Source organism: Entelurus aequoreus, linkage group LG11 (assembly GCF_033978785.1).
Source record: "Entelurus aequoreus isolate RoL-2023_Sb linkage group LG11, RoL_Eaeq_v1.1, whole genome shotgun sequence".
In the NCBI taxonomy this organism is placed as follows: domain Eukaryota; kingdom Metazoa; phylum Chordata; class Actinopteri; order Syngnathiformes; family Syngnathidae; genus Entelurus; species Entelurus aequoreus.
Genome location: NC_084741.1, coordinates 42,942,684 through 42,956,960, shown reverse-complemented (window position 1 = coordinate 42,956,960; position 14,277 = coordinate 42,942,684). Strand labels below are relative to the sequence as shown.

At 38.1% G+C, this 14,277-nt stretch overlaps 1 protein-coding gene across 1 annotated transcript; it reads left to right on the top strand.

Annotated features, from left to right (window-relative positions):
* Window positions 1–483: 483 nt before the first annotated feature.
* LOC133660158 (protein NDRG1-like) lies at window positions 484–12,309 on the top strand. The gene is made up of 12 exons (XM_062063367.1): window positions 484–641; window positions 728–833; window positions 1,745–1,865; window positions 1,954–2,016; window positions 2,097–2,157; window positions 4,837–4,923; window positions 5,008–5,064; window positions 5,356–5,522; window positions 9,488–9,587; window positions 9,985–10,020; window positions 10,110–10,161; window positions 11,587–12,309. The coding sequence occupies exons 1-12, from the start codon at window positions 591–593 to the stop codon at window positions 11,817–11,819; spliced, it is 1,134 nt and encodes a 377-aa protein (XP_061919351.1). The 5' UTR covers window positions 484–590; the 3' UTR covers window positions 11,820–12,309.
* Window positions 12,310–14,277: the final 1,968 nt, after the last annotated feature.

The window sequence follows — 14,277 nt, the reverse complement described above, 5'->3', positions numbered from 1 at the left end:
GGTCGTGACAGCACACCTACTTTGAGACAAGAGCTATAGTGATGCATGGTTGGTTATGGTTTGAATTCATATCCAACAATTGTGAGAACGACTTTTCACTGCCAATATCGGCTGCTGAGTTAAAAAAATGTTAATGTATTGTGCTGGTGGTGGGCCTCCGGACTTTTTTAATCAAAAAATTGTGCCTTGGCTCAAAAAAGGTTGAAAAACACTGTTCTATGTTAATTATTGTTCATGTTCAAAAGAAAATAAAAATGAAATTGAGAAATTAAGGAATCATGCATGAATGTATGAAAGTGTCTCTCTTTGTATACAGGTATTATACAAAGCATAAAAACTGAACAGTAAGGATATGGTGTTGTCAACTCTAATACGTGGAAGTGAAGCAGCCTAGCTGAGGTGAGATTAAAACCGGGGCCAGTTGGCCTCATGTGAGACAGGTTGGACTTGGAGCTTAGCGGCATGATCTGAACGTATATAAAGAAGCTCAAACGGACGCTCTGTCACAGAGCCTGAACAGCTACCTGCATATTTGTGCGCTATACAAATCTTTTGCAAGCCTCCCGTGGATCTCCTGTGCACCAGCAGCCATGGTTCTGGAAGATAATGAGTGTGACTCTGTCTTTGAGCCCCACATCACCGTGAGTATTCTAGTGCATATATACATCGCATTTTAACTTTTTATGAATGTGGAGAACAAGTGTGCGCCATTCTTTCTGTATTTGAGGAGGAACATGTGGACACTCAATACGGGCAAGTCCACTGCATCATGATGGGGACGCCCAAAGCAAACCGCCCGGTCATTCTAACATATCATGATGTGGGCCTAAACCGTACGTATTCACTCCCTATGTCCTCAATAGCAGCATCATAGAGCTACTGTATGATATTGGGCATTGTTTTTAAATAAAAATGTTGGTTATGAATTGTCATAGATCTTGACAAATTGACTTACAAAATTGCGTTTTTATTCTTTTTTTTTATTATTATTAATCTTTTTTTTTTTTTTTTTTTTTTACAAAACAAATCACACAATATTCATCAGTTTAATAAAATAAAATGGAACAACCAAATTCCAACCTCAACCCGAACCCAGTTTTGCAATACTTAGGAACTTAGGATAGAAATGTACACAGTCATTGACATACAAATACGATACTAAAAAAGGAAGAACCAGAATTAATAACAGCAACAACAATAATGATAATAACATAAATAATAGTGATTAAAAACATTAAACAACTAAATGAATTTCAATAACAGAAACAAGATGTATCTTTATTATTATTATTGTCACTTATCATTTCCATCACCATGACAGCCATTGAAAAACAGTAACATTTTATAAGCTTGAAAACCACACTTTTAGGAAGAAAAAGTCCCATTTTATATTCATTAAATAGTTAAAACATATAATGGATCCCATATTTTACGATATGACTCATTATCTAATCTAAATGCAGTTATTTTCGACCGATCTCGTCTCCATATCCACCGGTCCTTTTGAGGTGGACTATCAATATCCATCCATTTTTTAGTATTATTCTTTTTATTATGCATATTGACAAAAATGCATGTTTATTATTTGATGACACATTACTTAATGTATGCAGATCTCCAAGAACACAAGTTTGCGGTGTCTTTAGAATGTGTATATTCAAGAATGTGATTGCTGCTTTGTCATTGTTTTACTCTGATATTGATTTACAGTATACCAATATACACCCCCCCCCTCTCTCTATAGACAAGTCATGTTTCGATACTCTGTTCACACATGAGGACATGCAAGAAATTATCACGCATTTTCCTGTTTGTCACGTTGAAGCGCCAGGACAACACGAGGGGGCCAAAACTCTCCCAACATCGTCAGTAGTCTTCAATATTATTATTATTATCACACCTATTGTATATAGTAATAGTACATATTTGAAATGTTGACTTTTGACCTCTCAGGTATTCCTACCCGACCATGGACCAGCTGTCCGAAGCGCTGCCTGCCGTGCTCAAACACTTTAGGTGAGACAGACCTGATAATCCTCATGATAATCTCAAACTAATACCTAAGATCAGGTCCTAATTCTGAACGTGCTTAACAGGTTGCACACTGTGATTGGACTGGGAGTTGGAGCAGGTGCTTACGTGTTGGCCAACTTTGCTGTGAGTCTCGGAATTCTTCTTTTTCTAACCCAAACTATTATGTTAAATTCAGTTTAATTTATTCTGGACATGCATGTCAGGTTACTTTGGGGCACAGACTCAGTTTAACAGTTGCAGACCTACACTTGTCCAAAAAGGAGTAGGAAGAAGTAGAGCTCATCAAATCCCACCCCTTCTTCCTTCTCATTTCTCCCTTCTCCTGGGCTTTTGTAAAGGTTGAAGTTTTTTTTCTGTCCTTTAAATATGAAAATTTTAAAAAAACAACATCCATCCATCTATCCATATTCTACCGCTTATTCCCTTCGGGGTAGCGGGGGGTGCTGTAGCTTATCTCATAAATGTTAAAATAAAACAAATATAACCTTATTTTTGAACAACAGTATTGTCACTTGCATTTACACACAGCACCAACATTTTGGAGGAAAGAATAACTTGATACAAGAAAGGTAAAAATATCATACATTTATTTTTGGCAGCATAGGAGAAAGTTTCACTTTTGCATCTCATTACACATAACTGTGGTGCGTTCAAAGACCCTTGGTTAAAGTAAGAAACAGAGGCGTCACAATGTTTCAAAGACGGGGGAGACTTAACCCTCTGGATATGCAGTAAAATATTATAATCACAATAATAATAATAATGATGTATTACTATGATTCATATTATCCACTGATGATATTTATACATGAACAGTGTTGGGTTAGTTACTGAAAACCAGTAACTAGTTACAGTTACTAGTTACTTTATTTCAAAAGTAACTCAGTTACTAACTCAGTTACTTACACCAAAAAGTAATGCGTTACTGTAAAAAGTAACTATTTAGTTACTTCTTCTACTTTGTTTTTAAAGCTCCCATTAATGCCCTTTTAGCCTTCATTTCAATACTGTTATTGCACTGGAGAATAATACAATGTGTTGATCAACTTGACATGCATTTGCATCACTGAACTCTGCTAAGCAATGTGGTCTACATACAACACACAAAGACAAAGATATGTTTCAAAGGGCCAATTTATTTCAGGCCAGAACAAATTGACAAAACTATTTTAAATAGCTGCAACATAACATACATAAGTAACAAACAGCATAACACTAACACTAACCACGTTAAACCCAGATTCCGAACTAACAAAGGTCTTAACTCATTCTCTTTCTATGCCACATCAATATGGAATGCACTCCCAACAGGTGTAAAATAAAGGGCATCTCTATCCTCCTTCAAAACCGCACTAAAAGAATACCTCCAGGCAACTACAACCCTAAACTAACACCCTCCCTTCCACATAATACCTCTTCGGATTGTAAATAATCAAATGTAAACACCTTCTCTCATACTTTCTGATCTCTCTCTGTGTCCACTACTTGCTGTACATATCCTACCAAGTCTGTCCTACACTGTTTCAATGTCCATTTCTCTGATGATGCAATTGTTGATGCTGATTGTTGATGACTGAAGTGCTCGACAAAAGAAAAGAAGTGAGAATATCTCATACTTGCCAACCCTCCCGAATTTCAGTGCCTCTCCCCGGGACAACCATTCTCCCCAATTTCTCCCGATTTCCAGCCGGACTTAAGGCACGCCCCCTCCAGGTCTGTGCGGACCTTAGTGAGGACAGCCTGTCGTCACGTCCGCTTGGCCAACCAAAAATAACCCACAGAACAATAGTGTTCTGTGGTTACTTTTTGGTTGGCCAACGGTTTACGTTGTATTGCGCACCCCCCTCCCCTCCCTTCCCTTCCCTTCCCACACCCAGACACACACACACACACACAGAGCGCAGAGGAAGAATCAGAAGCACGGCACTACTTCGCTGCAATAAAACACACTCAGATCTTCTGTTTCTAGCCGATACTACATAAAAAATAACGTAAAATAACGCAGTAACGCATCATGTAGTAACGGTAACTGAGTTACTGAATATAAAAAATAACGCGTTAGATTACTAGTTACCACCGAAACTAACGGCGTTACAGTAACTACAGTAACGGCGTTACAGTAACGCGTTACTTTGTAACTAGTCCCAACACTGTACATGAATCAGCTAATTTCTACTTTCACTCTTAAGTAAAGAAAACATTGACAGATTCAAAATCATATTTATGTGATAGGAACTAATATTCTGGCAACTTTATAATAAATTTGTTGGCACTTTTAGTGAACCCCCCCCCCAAAACCAGATTATTTGGGGGTGGGGATTATCTAGATATGTTCTAGATATGTTGATTCCATCTTTTAATGTCAAAAGTCTAATTAAGTATTGTACATGTGTTTTAGAAACTGATTTCAAAAAATTCCATGCAATAATTAGTTTTGTAGTGCATGTAAACATACCAAGTGTGTGTGAATGGGGCGGCGGCGACGTTGGGTCTAGGTTGGGATGGGAGGGCCTTTGGGAGTCTTGCATATGGGGCCCCAGAATTTGACGATACGCCCCTGCTTGTTACACATCACAACAATCACCAGAGCAATATACATATTTTTGTTCACTCCTTGTATTCAGCATACAACAAGTTTTTTTTTAGAACATTGTCATTAAATTGATGTTAAAAAAAAGTCCTCTTATAACTGTACATGGTATATTGATGGTGCATTTAAGTGTGTGGTATTTATCATTTGTGTGCGGCCGAGATCAGATTTGGCTATAAAAGTTACTTAATGTGTGTATGTGTGTGTTTTAGCTGAATCACCCTGATCTGGTGGACGGATTGGTTCTGATCAACATCAACCCCAATGCTGAGGGATTAATAGACACTGTTGCAAACAAGGTCAGCACTGCATGTGTCAGCCATGACTGATTCCTGCTATGATGAATAAAGCATATCTACAGTAATTGTCTTTGTTGGTTACAGATTACTGAATGGACTCACACCCTCCCTGACACGATCATCACTCACTTGTTTGGAAAAGTAAGTCGTCAGGACGAGTTGTTTATTAAATACTGCTTTTATTTTTATTTTTTTTATTAACACAATTAAATAACAAGACAGGTTTCCTGCTTCTCACCCAAACCACCTATTCAGCTTTTTTATTTATTTATTTGAAATAAAAATAAAAACATTTACAATAAATACATTTAAAAATATATATCAAATAGTAAAAAAATACATATATAAAAAAAAAAATTCACATTTAATATAAAAAAAATAACGAACTAAAATAAATATTGCTTTTTGCTAATTTTGAAACTGGCTTTTTAGGAGGAGATCCAGACCAACCATGATCTCATTGCCACATACCGCCACCACATCACGGCATCCATGAACCAGCACAACGTGGCTCAGTTCTTCCGTACCTACAATAGCCGCAGTGCTCTTGAAGTGGAGAGGCCTGTTGAAGGGGCAAACATCAATGTCAGGACCCTCAAGTAAGAACCACCATAAGGGACTTCGAGTGGACAAAAGTTGGGTTTAACTTGGAGCCTTTGTGTGGCCCTAAACAAGATGTAGTTTGTGGTACCATTTTGGTCTTAAATTGTACTTATGTATTATTATTATTATTAGACTCATGAAGGGCCCCCACCCTAACCTAAACCTAATGTAACTAACACACTAATTATCTTTATATGGTCTAAAAACACATTATTTACTTGATTTGCTAACTGACCAAAATGTAATGTAAAGAAGCCAGAATCTGAGTTTTGATATTCAAACAACCTGTCATTCTAAATATGCTACAATTCCCTTTATTTCATAAAGTAAGGTAGAAAGATTAGCTGATTCATGGATTATCATGAGTGAATAATAACAATCATATTAATACTATCATAATTAGTGTGTCTACTGGGGGGTTAAGCATCCCCTGTCAAATATTGACACCTCCATTTTGAACTTTGATCATGGTTTCTTGAACGCATCACATTATGTGCTATGAGAAGCAAACATGAAACTTTACCATAACTTTGTCCAATTCTGGTACAAATAGATTTATTATATTTTCACCTTTCTTCTATCACCTCATCCTGATTATACTGTAATTTGATCAATAGTTTGATGTTTGGTTTGCTGCTAACAGGAGGAATACATTATTTATCATTTTTGCAAGGGGTGTAGATATAGTGTCACACATGCCTGATTTGATTCAAACAACCTTATTATTGAACTTTGACAGCAAAATTGATTTGACCTTAACTTTTATGATGTCATCTTTTATAACTGACAGATTTAAATGAAAGAACAAAGTTCACATTTGTACAAAAGCCTGGGCCCATGATCGTGTGGCCCCCACCATCGGTTGTGGCTCTATACCAGGGGTCGGCAACCTTCAGCATACAATGAGCCGTTGGAGCCCATTTCCCCCCAAATAAAACCCACCTAGAGCCACAAACTGTTAGATTCCTAAAATGACGATAACACCACTAATAGTTTCCTTACACTTGTGCTTTAGGACTCATGACATCAAACACTTGACAAAAACGACTTGCATTTTATTTCTGGGCATAACGAAGCAAATCACCAAATTATTTTGAATATTAGAAAAAAAATACATTTTTCCTTCCCTTATTAATGAATAAAAAAATTAAAATCAGACCCCAAAAGGGACAAGCGGTAGAGAATGGATTGAAGGATAGAACTCATTCCAGTATTCTGAAGGCATACAACTACAGCATATTCATTTGACTAAAAATGGAAAACAACAACCTCGTCATGAATGAAAGCAAATTAATAAAAATGTAAATAAATACAATGTTTCTCTTTTTTGATCCGTCCATTGCTAGAGTTTGACCGCTAAAAACAATACAATTGCATGGCAGCAAGAGATGTCGCATAAGGGCTGTGACCTACACTTCCTTTGACAATATATTAAAATGTGTTTTATTTTCATATGACAAGATCCCAGAACTCTCCAAAATAACAACTGTTGAATTAAAATAAACTAACTAAATAAAAATGAAATATAATAAATCAAGTAACCATTATTTGTTGACATTCGGTTTCAAAGCCAAAGGGAGCCACGGCGGAGGCATGAAAGAGCCGCATGCGGCTCCAGAGCCGCGGTGTGCAGACCCCTGCCCTAGACAACTGGATTGAGCGTTTATGCGACGGTCGGCCTTAATTGTGACGTCAGAGGTCACAATGGCTTACAATCGCTGTTCTAGTTCACCGCCAAGGTGTGATGATGTTGAAATTGTTGAACTTGACTTGTGTTGAACAGTCAAGGATCCTGTCGATGAAAGATCTAACAAAATTTATTGGTCACAGGTATTTTACAGTGTTGGTTTCGCTTTTACAAATGCACCTGCCGGTCAATCAAGAGCAAGAAAGAGCTCAGATGGGGAATTCTTCATCCTTTTTTTTTTTAGACATGGGCTTGGTGACGAGGAAACGAGGATGTGGAGCTAAAACCTTTGTCTTTGACGCTTTAAGTCCGGTATTCTGTTCCTCTATCTATAGGTGAACTTTGTTATTGCAGTAATCATCAACATGAAAATGTAAGACAGGGGTGTCATACATACGGCCCGAGGGCCGGATCAGGCCCGTGAAGAGGTTTAATCCGGCCCGCGGAATGAGTTTTCTAAGTATAACCAAATTTTTTATTGAAAGAAACTGCTGTTCTAAATGTGTCCACTAGATGTTGCAATAACGATTCTTTGTATCTTTGTAGATGGTTAGAGTGTCCGCCTTGAGATCGGTAGGTTGGAGTTCAAATCCCAGCCGAGTCATACCAAAGACTATAAAAATGGGACCCATAACCTCTCTGCTTGGCACTAGGCAACAAAGGGTTGGAGTTGGGGGTTAAATCACCAAAATGATTCCCGGGCGCGGCGCCGCTGCTGCTCCCCAAGGGGATGGGACAAATGCAGAGGACAAATTTCACCACATCTAGCGTGTGTGTGACAATCATTGGTACTTTAATCTTTAATCTTTAATCTTAATGATGCTACATATGTACAAAATAAACCACTTGATGTTAGTACATCAGTCGAGCAAAATGATCAAACTACATAAATACCATACTGTGATTAGATTTTTATATACATTTTTTAAATCTTGATAGATGGAAAATTAACACCAATGAGTTGACTGATGAACATTATCACATACTTTATTCAGAAAATATAAATAATGACAAATAAAGATAGAATACTATTAACCGCAACATGTAAGTGTAAAAAACATTATGATTTGTAAATTTTCAGAATGTGCTTGTTTTATTTTTAAACATAGAAAACAATCTGAAGTTGTCTTTATTTTTAAGTTATCGTGCCGTAATTTTACCATTACTCCCGGCCCACTTGGGAGTAGATTTTTCTCCATGTGGCCCCCGATCTAAAATGAGTTTGAAACCCTGATGTAAGAATAAACAAAATCAAAAGATCAGCCTGCAAGCATCCCTGAAGTCACAAGGGAATGATAGTACCCAGGCCTAAAACGCAGAGTGGCCTCTCTTAAATTAAAACAATATGCTGCACTATGTGAGTGTTCCTACTTTAAGTCTATAATGCCAGGTGAGAAATTAAAGAGACCCGGGGGCCAGATCTAGCCCGCCACATCATTTATGTGGTCCGCAAAAACCTGAAAATAACATACATCAATAAAATACCTAATTATTCTTACTAAATGTATTCGTCAGTTCCATTTTCACAGAATAAAATACATGTATTGCATGCAATTGCATATATTTTAAACTTTAATATTGGCTAATAATGCAACGAATGTCATATTATTATACATTTTGTTCAAATCAAGATAAATACTTAAATATCTGCTTGACTCATGATTTCAAAGCAAGTTCCATCCATCCAATTTTCTACCACTTGTCCAATACATTTTACAGTAGAATTCTGTCAACTGGGCTGCCAGTTTATTTTACTGGAAAATCCACAGAATCTTTTTTTACACTGTACACAACAAAATATATAATTATCAAATGCATCGGAAGTTGTGTAATTATGTCATTGGGCGAATCCTTATACATTTATATTCATATTTATTCACTGTTATAAACAGCCTTCTGGGGGCAACCAAAACTGAGTTTCTTTTGTCTGAGGAATTTGTCTAATTAATTTAAGTAATTGTAGAGCAAACGGGTATATATTCTAGAAAATACAAAAAAAGTCAAGAACACCAATGTTTTAAATTTATACTCATCTTCTCATACATTTAGACACCTTGCTTTATGCGGTCATGCCAGAAAATAATTTGTTGAAAGCTTATTTTTTGCGGATTCATTAAAGTTGAGAATGGGTAAGAAAAGTAGCTCATCCCCTAGGAGGCATGTCCCATTGTTTACTACTGTATTTGTTAAGAGCCAAACTTTAACACAGGAGAACACATTATTGCAGGAAAGAACCACCCAGATATCAAAGTCTTCCTTTGTGATGTGTCCCAGATGCTCTACTTTGCTGGTCGTTGGAGACAGTTCTCCTGCTGTGGAAGTCGTGGTGGACTGCAACTCCAAGCTCAACCCAACAAAGACCACGCTGCTTAAGGTAAGCGTAAGCCTTAAAGTATTGCGGGGTTTCTCAAAATAGTGGGTGAAGACCCACTGGTTGTGTCTACGCTCTAGTATTCATGTTAGAACGATACACAGGCCTGCAGATAGGTGGCAACAGTGCTCAATCTAATCCCTGTTCTACCTAGTAAAAGTAGTAAGTACACAGGAACACATGTACAGAGGTAACGGAGGAAGTGTGTGACAGGAATGAAAAGAAAAAAAGTGTTGTCGTCAGCGGCATATATAATGTAACTCTAATGAATATCATCAAGTTCTCAACAGTAATTCAATTGGGGGGTGACGGAAATTTCTGAGCTCCTGGGGTTCATGACAGACACTGAATGTTGTTAAATATCGTCTCGTAATGCAACTCTTACGTTTTGACCCACTAGATGGCTGACTGTGGAGGACTTCCTCAAGTGGCTCAGGTATGCGAGTATATTAATTACTAATCACTGTGGTAACTTGCCGCTGCAAACTCATGTTGAAAATATACATTTATTTTGTCTTCTAACAGCCAGCCAAAGTGGTTGAAGCCTTCAAATATTTCATCCAGGGCCTGGGATACCGTAAGTCACAGATGTGTAACATTGCTCATCATAAGACAGTGCTAAAAAGTGTGTTTGACTGCACATTTTTGTCCTTGAATTCCTACACCTTTGAAATATCTGAGATGGGGTTTTCTGGTGCAGTTCTCCAGTGGTTTACTTCTTATATACATGGGAGAACTTTTAATGTTGCTTTTAATTATGTAATTGTCCAATGTGTCCAACCTGTCATGTGGTGTGGCCCAGGGTTCTGTTCTCAATCAATCAATCAAAGTTTACTTATATAGCCCTAAATCACGAGTGTCTCAAAGGGCTGCACAAGCCACAATGACATCCTCGGCTCAGATCCCACATTCTGGGGCCTGTTTTATTTTTGTTGTATCTGATGCCGCTCATTTGAAAAATGTTTCTTATCATTTCTATGCAGATGATATTCAACTGTTATGCTCCTTCAATGATTCAGAGTTTCACTTTTTATCTGAATTCTTGGAGTGCGTATCCTGTATTAAAAACTGGTTGTCCTCAAATTTCCTCCAGATAAATTCAAATAATACGGAAACTCTGATAATTGCCCCTGATAAAATGATCCCCCTGATTAAGAACTCCCTTGGTGCACTGGGTGCATCTGTTAAAAGCAGCCTCAGAAACCTTGGGGTTGTGTTTGATCAGCCAATGTCTTTGGAGGCTCACTGTTTTCATCATCTCAGAAATATTTCTAAAGTGAGAAATTTGTTGTCAAAATTGGATCTCGAAATTATCATTCACGCGTTCATTTCGTCTCGCATTGACTATTGCAATTCTCTTATCACCCTTTTCAACAAGTCCACGCTAAAGACACTACAGACTGTACAAAATGCGGCTGCCAGACTTTTGGCCGGTGCCCCCAGAACAGCCCATATCACCCCTGTTTTATCCAGTCTTCATTGGCTTCCCGTTAAATTCCGCAATGAGTTTAAAATTTTAGTCCTGACATTCCGTGCGTTGCATGGTAGGGCCCTTCAGTACATCAGTGACTTGCTATGCCCCTACTCTTCAGGGCGCAGCCTCCAGTCTTCAGGCCAGGGTCTTCTAAAGATCCCGAAAACTTGTTTCAAAACCAGTGGAGACCTGGCTACAGACCCCAGACCCTGGAACAATTTGCACCAGTCCCTTTGTGATCTTGACTGTGTTGACACTTTTAAGAAAAATTTGAAAACTTCTTTTTAGTAAAGCTTTTAGTTAATGCACCTTTTAACTATCATTTTGAATCCACTTTGTATCCTTTTTATGATGTTGCCCCTGTTGTTTTAATTGAATTGTTGTTTTACTTCACCTATGTTTTGTATAGCGCTTTGTGATTTTATCTATGAAAAGCGCTTTATAAATAAAATGCACTTACTTACTTACTTACTTACTTACTTACTTACTTACTTACTACACTAATGCAAGTATTTTCTATCCATATAGTGTCCAGTGCCAGTATGACCAGACTGCGGTCACGTACGGCCTCTGGCTCCAGCGTCTCCTCCATGGAAGTTTCTCGGAGCCGCGCGCACACCAATGAACTGCAACGCGGTCGCACTCACTCACACGGTGCTGAGGAGAAGCGTGTACGCTCCCACACTGATGCCTCCATAGAGAGCCTCTCCAACAGCAACATGGACCGATTGATTTCAAAGTCCACTGAGGTGGCATGCTAGAGTTCACACTGCACTTATCTCATACATTTTGGTTAAATGATAACTGTTTTCACCGAGCTCCACCCTCTTCTTGCATGCTACGCCACCTTTATCTGCACTCAAATGTCACAGCCGTAGCTAAAATAGGCTTTTTTAAAGACATAATTCTTAGTTATAATTCTTAGTTATGTAATAATGAGTTTTGCAAATATATATATGTATATATATGTACATCCATCCATCCATTTTCTACCGCTTGTCCCGTTCGGGGTCGCGGAGGTGCTGAAGGCTATCTCAGCTGCATTTGGGCAGAAGGCGGGGTACACCCTGGACAAGTCGCCACCTCATCGCAGGGCCAACACAGATAGACAGACAACACATTCACACACTAGGGGCAATTTGGTGTTGCCAATCAACCTATCCCCAGGTGCATGTCTTTGGATATATATATATATATATATATATATATATATATATATATATATATATATATATATATATATATATATATATATATATATATATATATATATATATATATATATATATATATATATATATATACATATTTATTTATATGAGTAACACAAAGATGTAAATACATATTTTTCGTTTGTTCCTTGTACGTTTATCAGGAAATTATTCACAGAAATGTAAAACTTATTGTTCATGCAGCATAAAAAAAAATGCTACATTCCAACAGGCAGCAACAAACTCCGTTGTGTAGTTACTCATTTGTACCACTAGATGGTAGTGTGCACATTTGTGTTTGAGCCCCAGTTCATGGAAAGCAGCAACATTAAGGCAATCCATCTGGCACAGCTTTGTAGATATTTTTAATATGACTTATGGTTTTATCTTAAGCTTTTCTCTTTACCCAGATGGGCTGCATTAAATAAAATAATTTTGAAAAAATACTGTTTGTCATCATCCCTGCACAGTTCATGACACAAAGTCACTATGTGTGTACAGATTCTACTGAATGTGCAGAAAAAAAGTAATGCCGTGTGAATGCAGAGTGTGTGGGTCTGTGCGTTGTTGATATAAAGCTGTGACGGCATTTATAATCACATTTATTTAGAATTGTATAGGATGTTTGAGGGTGTTTGCATCTCGATCGCAAAGCTTCTCGTTTGGATTATGACGCTGTGATGAATAATATATGAGAGGAATCTCTTAAGAATGTATTTAAACATGAGATGAGCCTGCTAAAGGGCCCTGACATACAATATGTTTTGTTGTGTGCTTGGGTGTAAAAGGCTGCATTCTATAGGTTTCAATAAATTAGATTGCTTTAATTCCAGTATGTCCAATAAAGAGCAAAAGTTTTAGGCCAATATTTTTTTCAAAATACTACCTAAGGTCCAACATGTAATGTGCACACAGACTTGCAGTATTGAGAAATACGTGCACGGCCACACTTTTTAAATATTCAGTGCATGTGTCACTTAACCAGTAGCATAAAAGGCTTTGTGTGTTTTGTAGAATTAAAATGTAATATCCCCGTTTTCATGTTACATGTGGTATTAAAGATTAAAGATTAAAGTACCAATGATTGTCACACACACACTAGATGTGGTGAAATTTGTCCTCTGCATTTGACCCATCCCCTTGGGGAGCAGTGGGCAGCAGCGGCGCCGCGCCCGGGAATCATTTTGGTGATTTAACCCCCAACTCCAACCCTTTGTTGCTGAGTGCCAAGCAGGGAGGTTATGGGTCCCATTTTTATAGTATGCACATTATGACATCACATTTAAATCCCATGTATAACTTGAAGGCCTTTTGTCTTATGTTTGTACTATTTTTCTTCATAATTTTACATGTACTTGTCTTTCTGTACTGTACCGCATTGAAGTCATCTACAGTCGTGGTCAAAAGTTTACATACACTTGTAATGTGCTGGGTATTGTGGCCAAACAGCTCAATTTTTGTTTCATCTGACATCACATGGACAAAGATATGATATTTCGTTCTCCAGCTTCCCGTCGCCCTTCCTCGTTGTCGAGCTGTGTGTCTCGTCTTCCTGGATCTCCTCTGGCCTTCCTCTTGCCTCTCTGGACTTTGACCTCATGCCTGCCCACTGACCACGGCGCCTCGCTCCAGCCCTTGACCTTCCGCCTGTCTTTGGACTTCCGAGCCTGCCTTGCTCTCTTTGGATTTCCGCCTCGATTTCAACACGTACCTTCAACACCCGCTGGTAACCACTCGCATATAATTACCACACATAGTCACACTTCATCTACTTGGATTACGCACACACCTCACTTACATTTCAAGCTGTTCATAAATACGCTGACAGCTAATGACGTCACTGTCGCACTGCCGTCTCCTTCTCCCGCTGTACCGTCACAGCCCTAAGTACAATATGACTGACCTAGCGTTTAGTTGAAAGACAAAAATGTGTGAGTGACAGGCGCAGTGTGTTTTTATACTGTCCATTTTGCCAAGTAGTTTTTTTTTAATAATGGTCTGTGCCGAA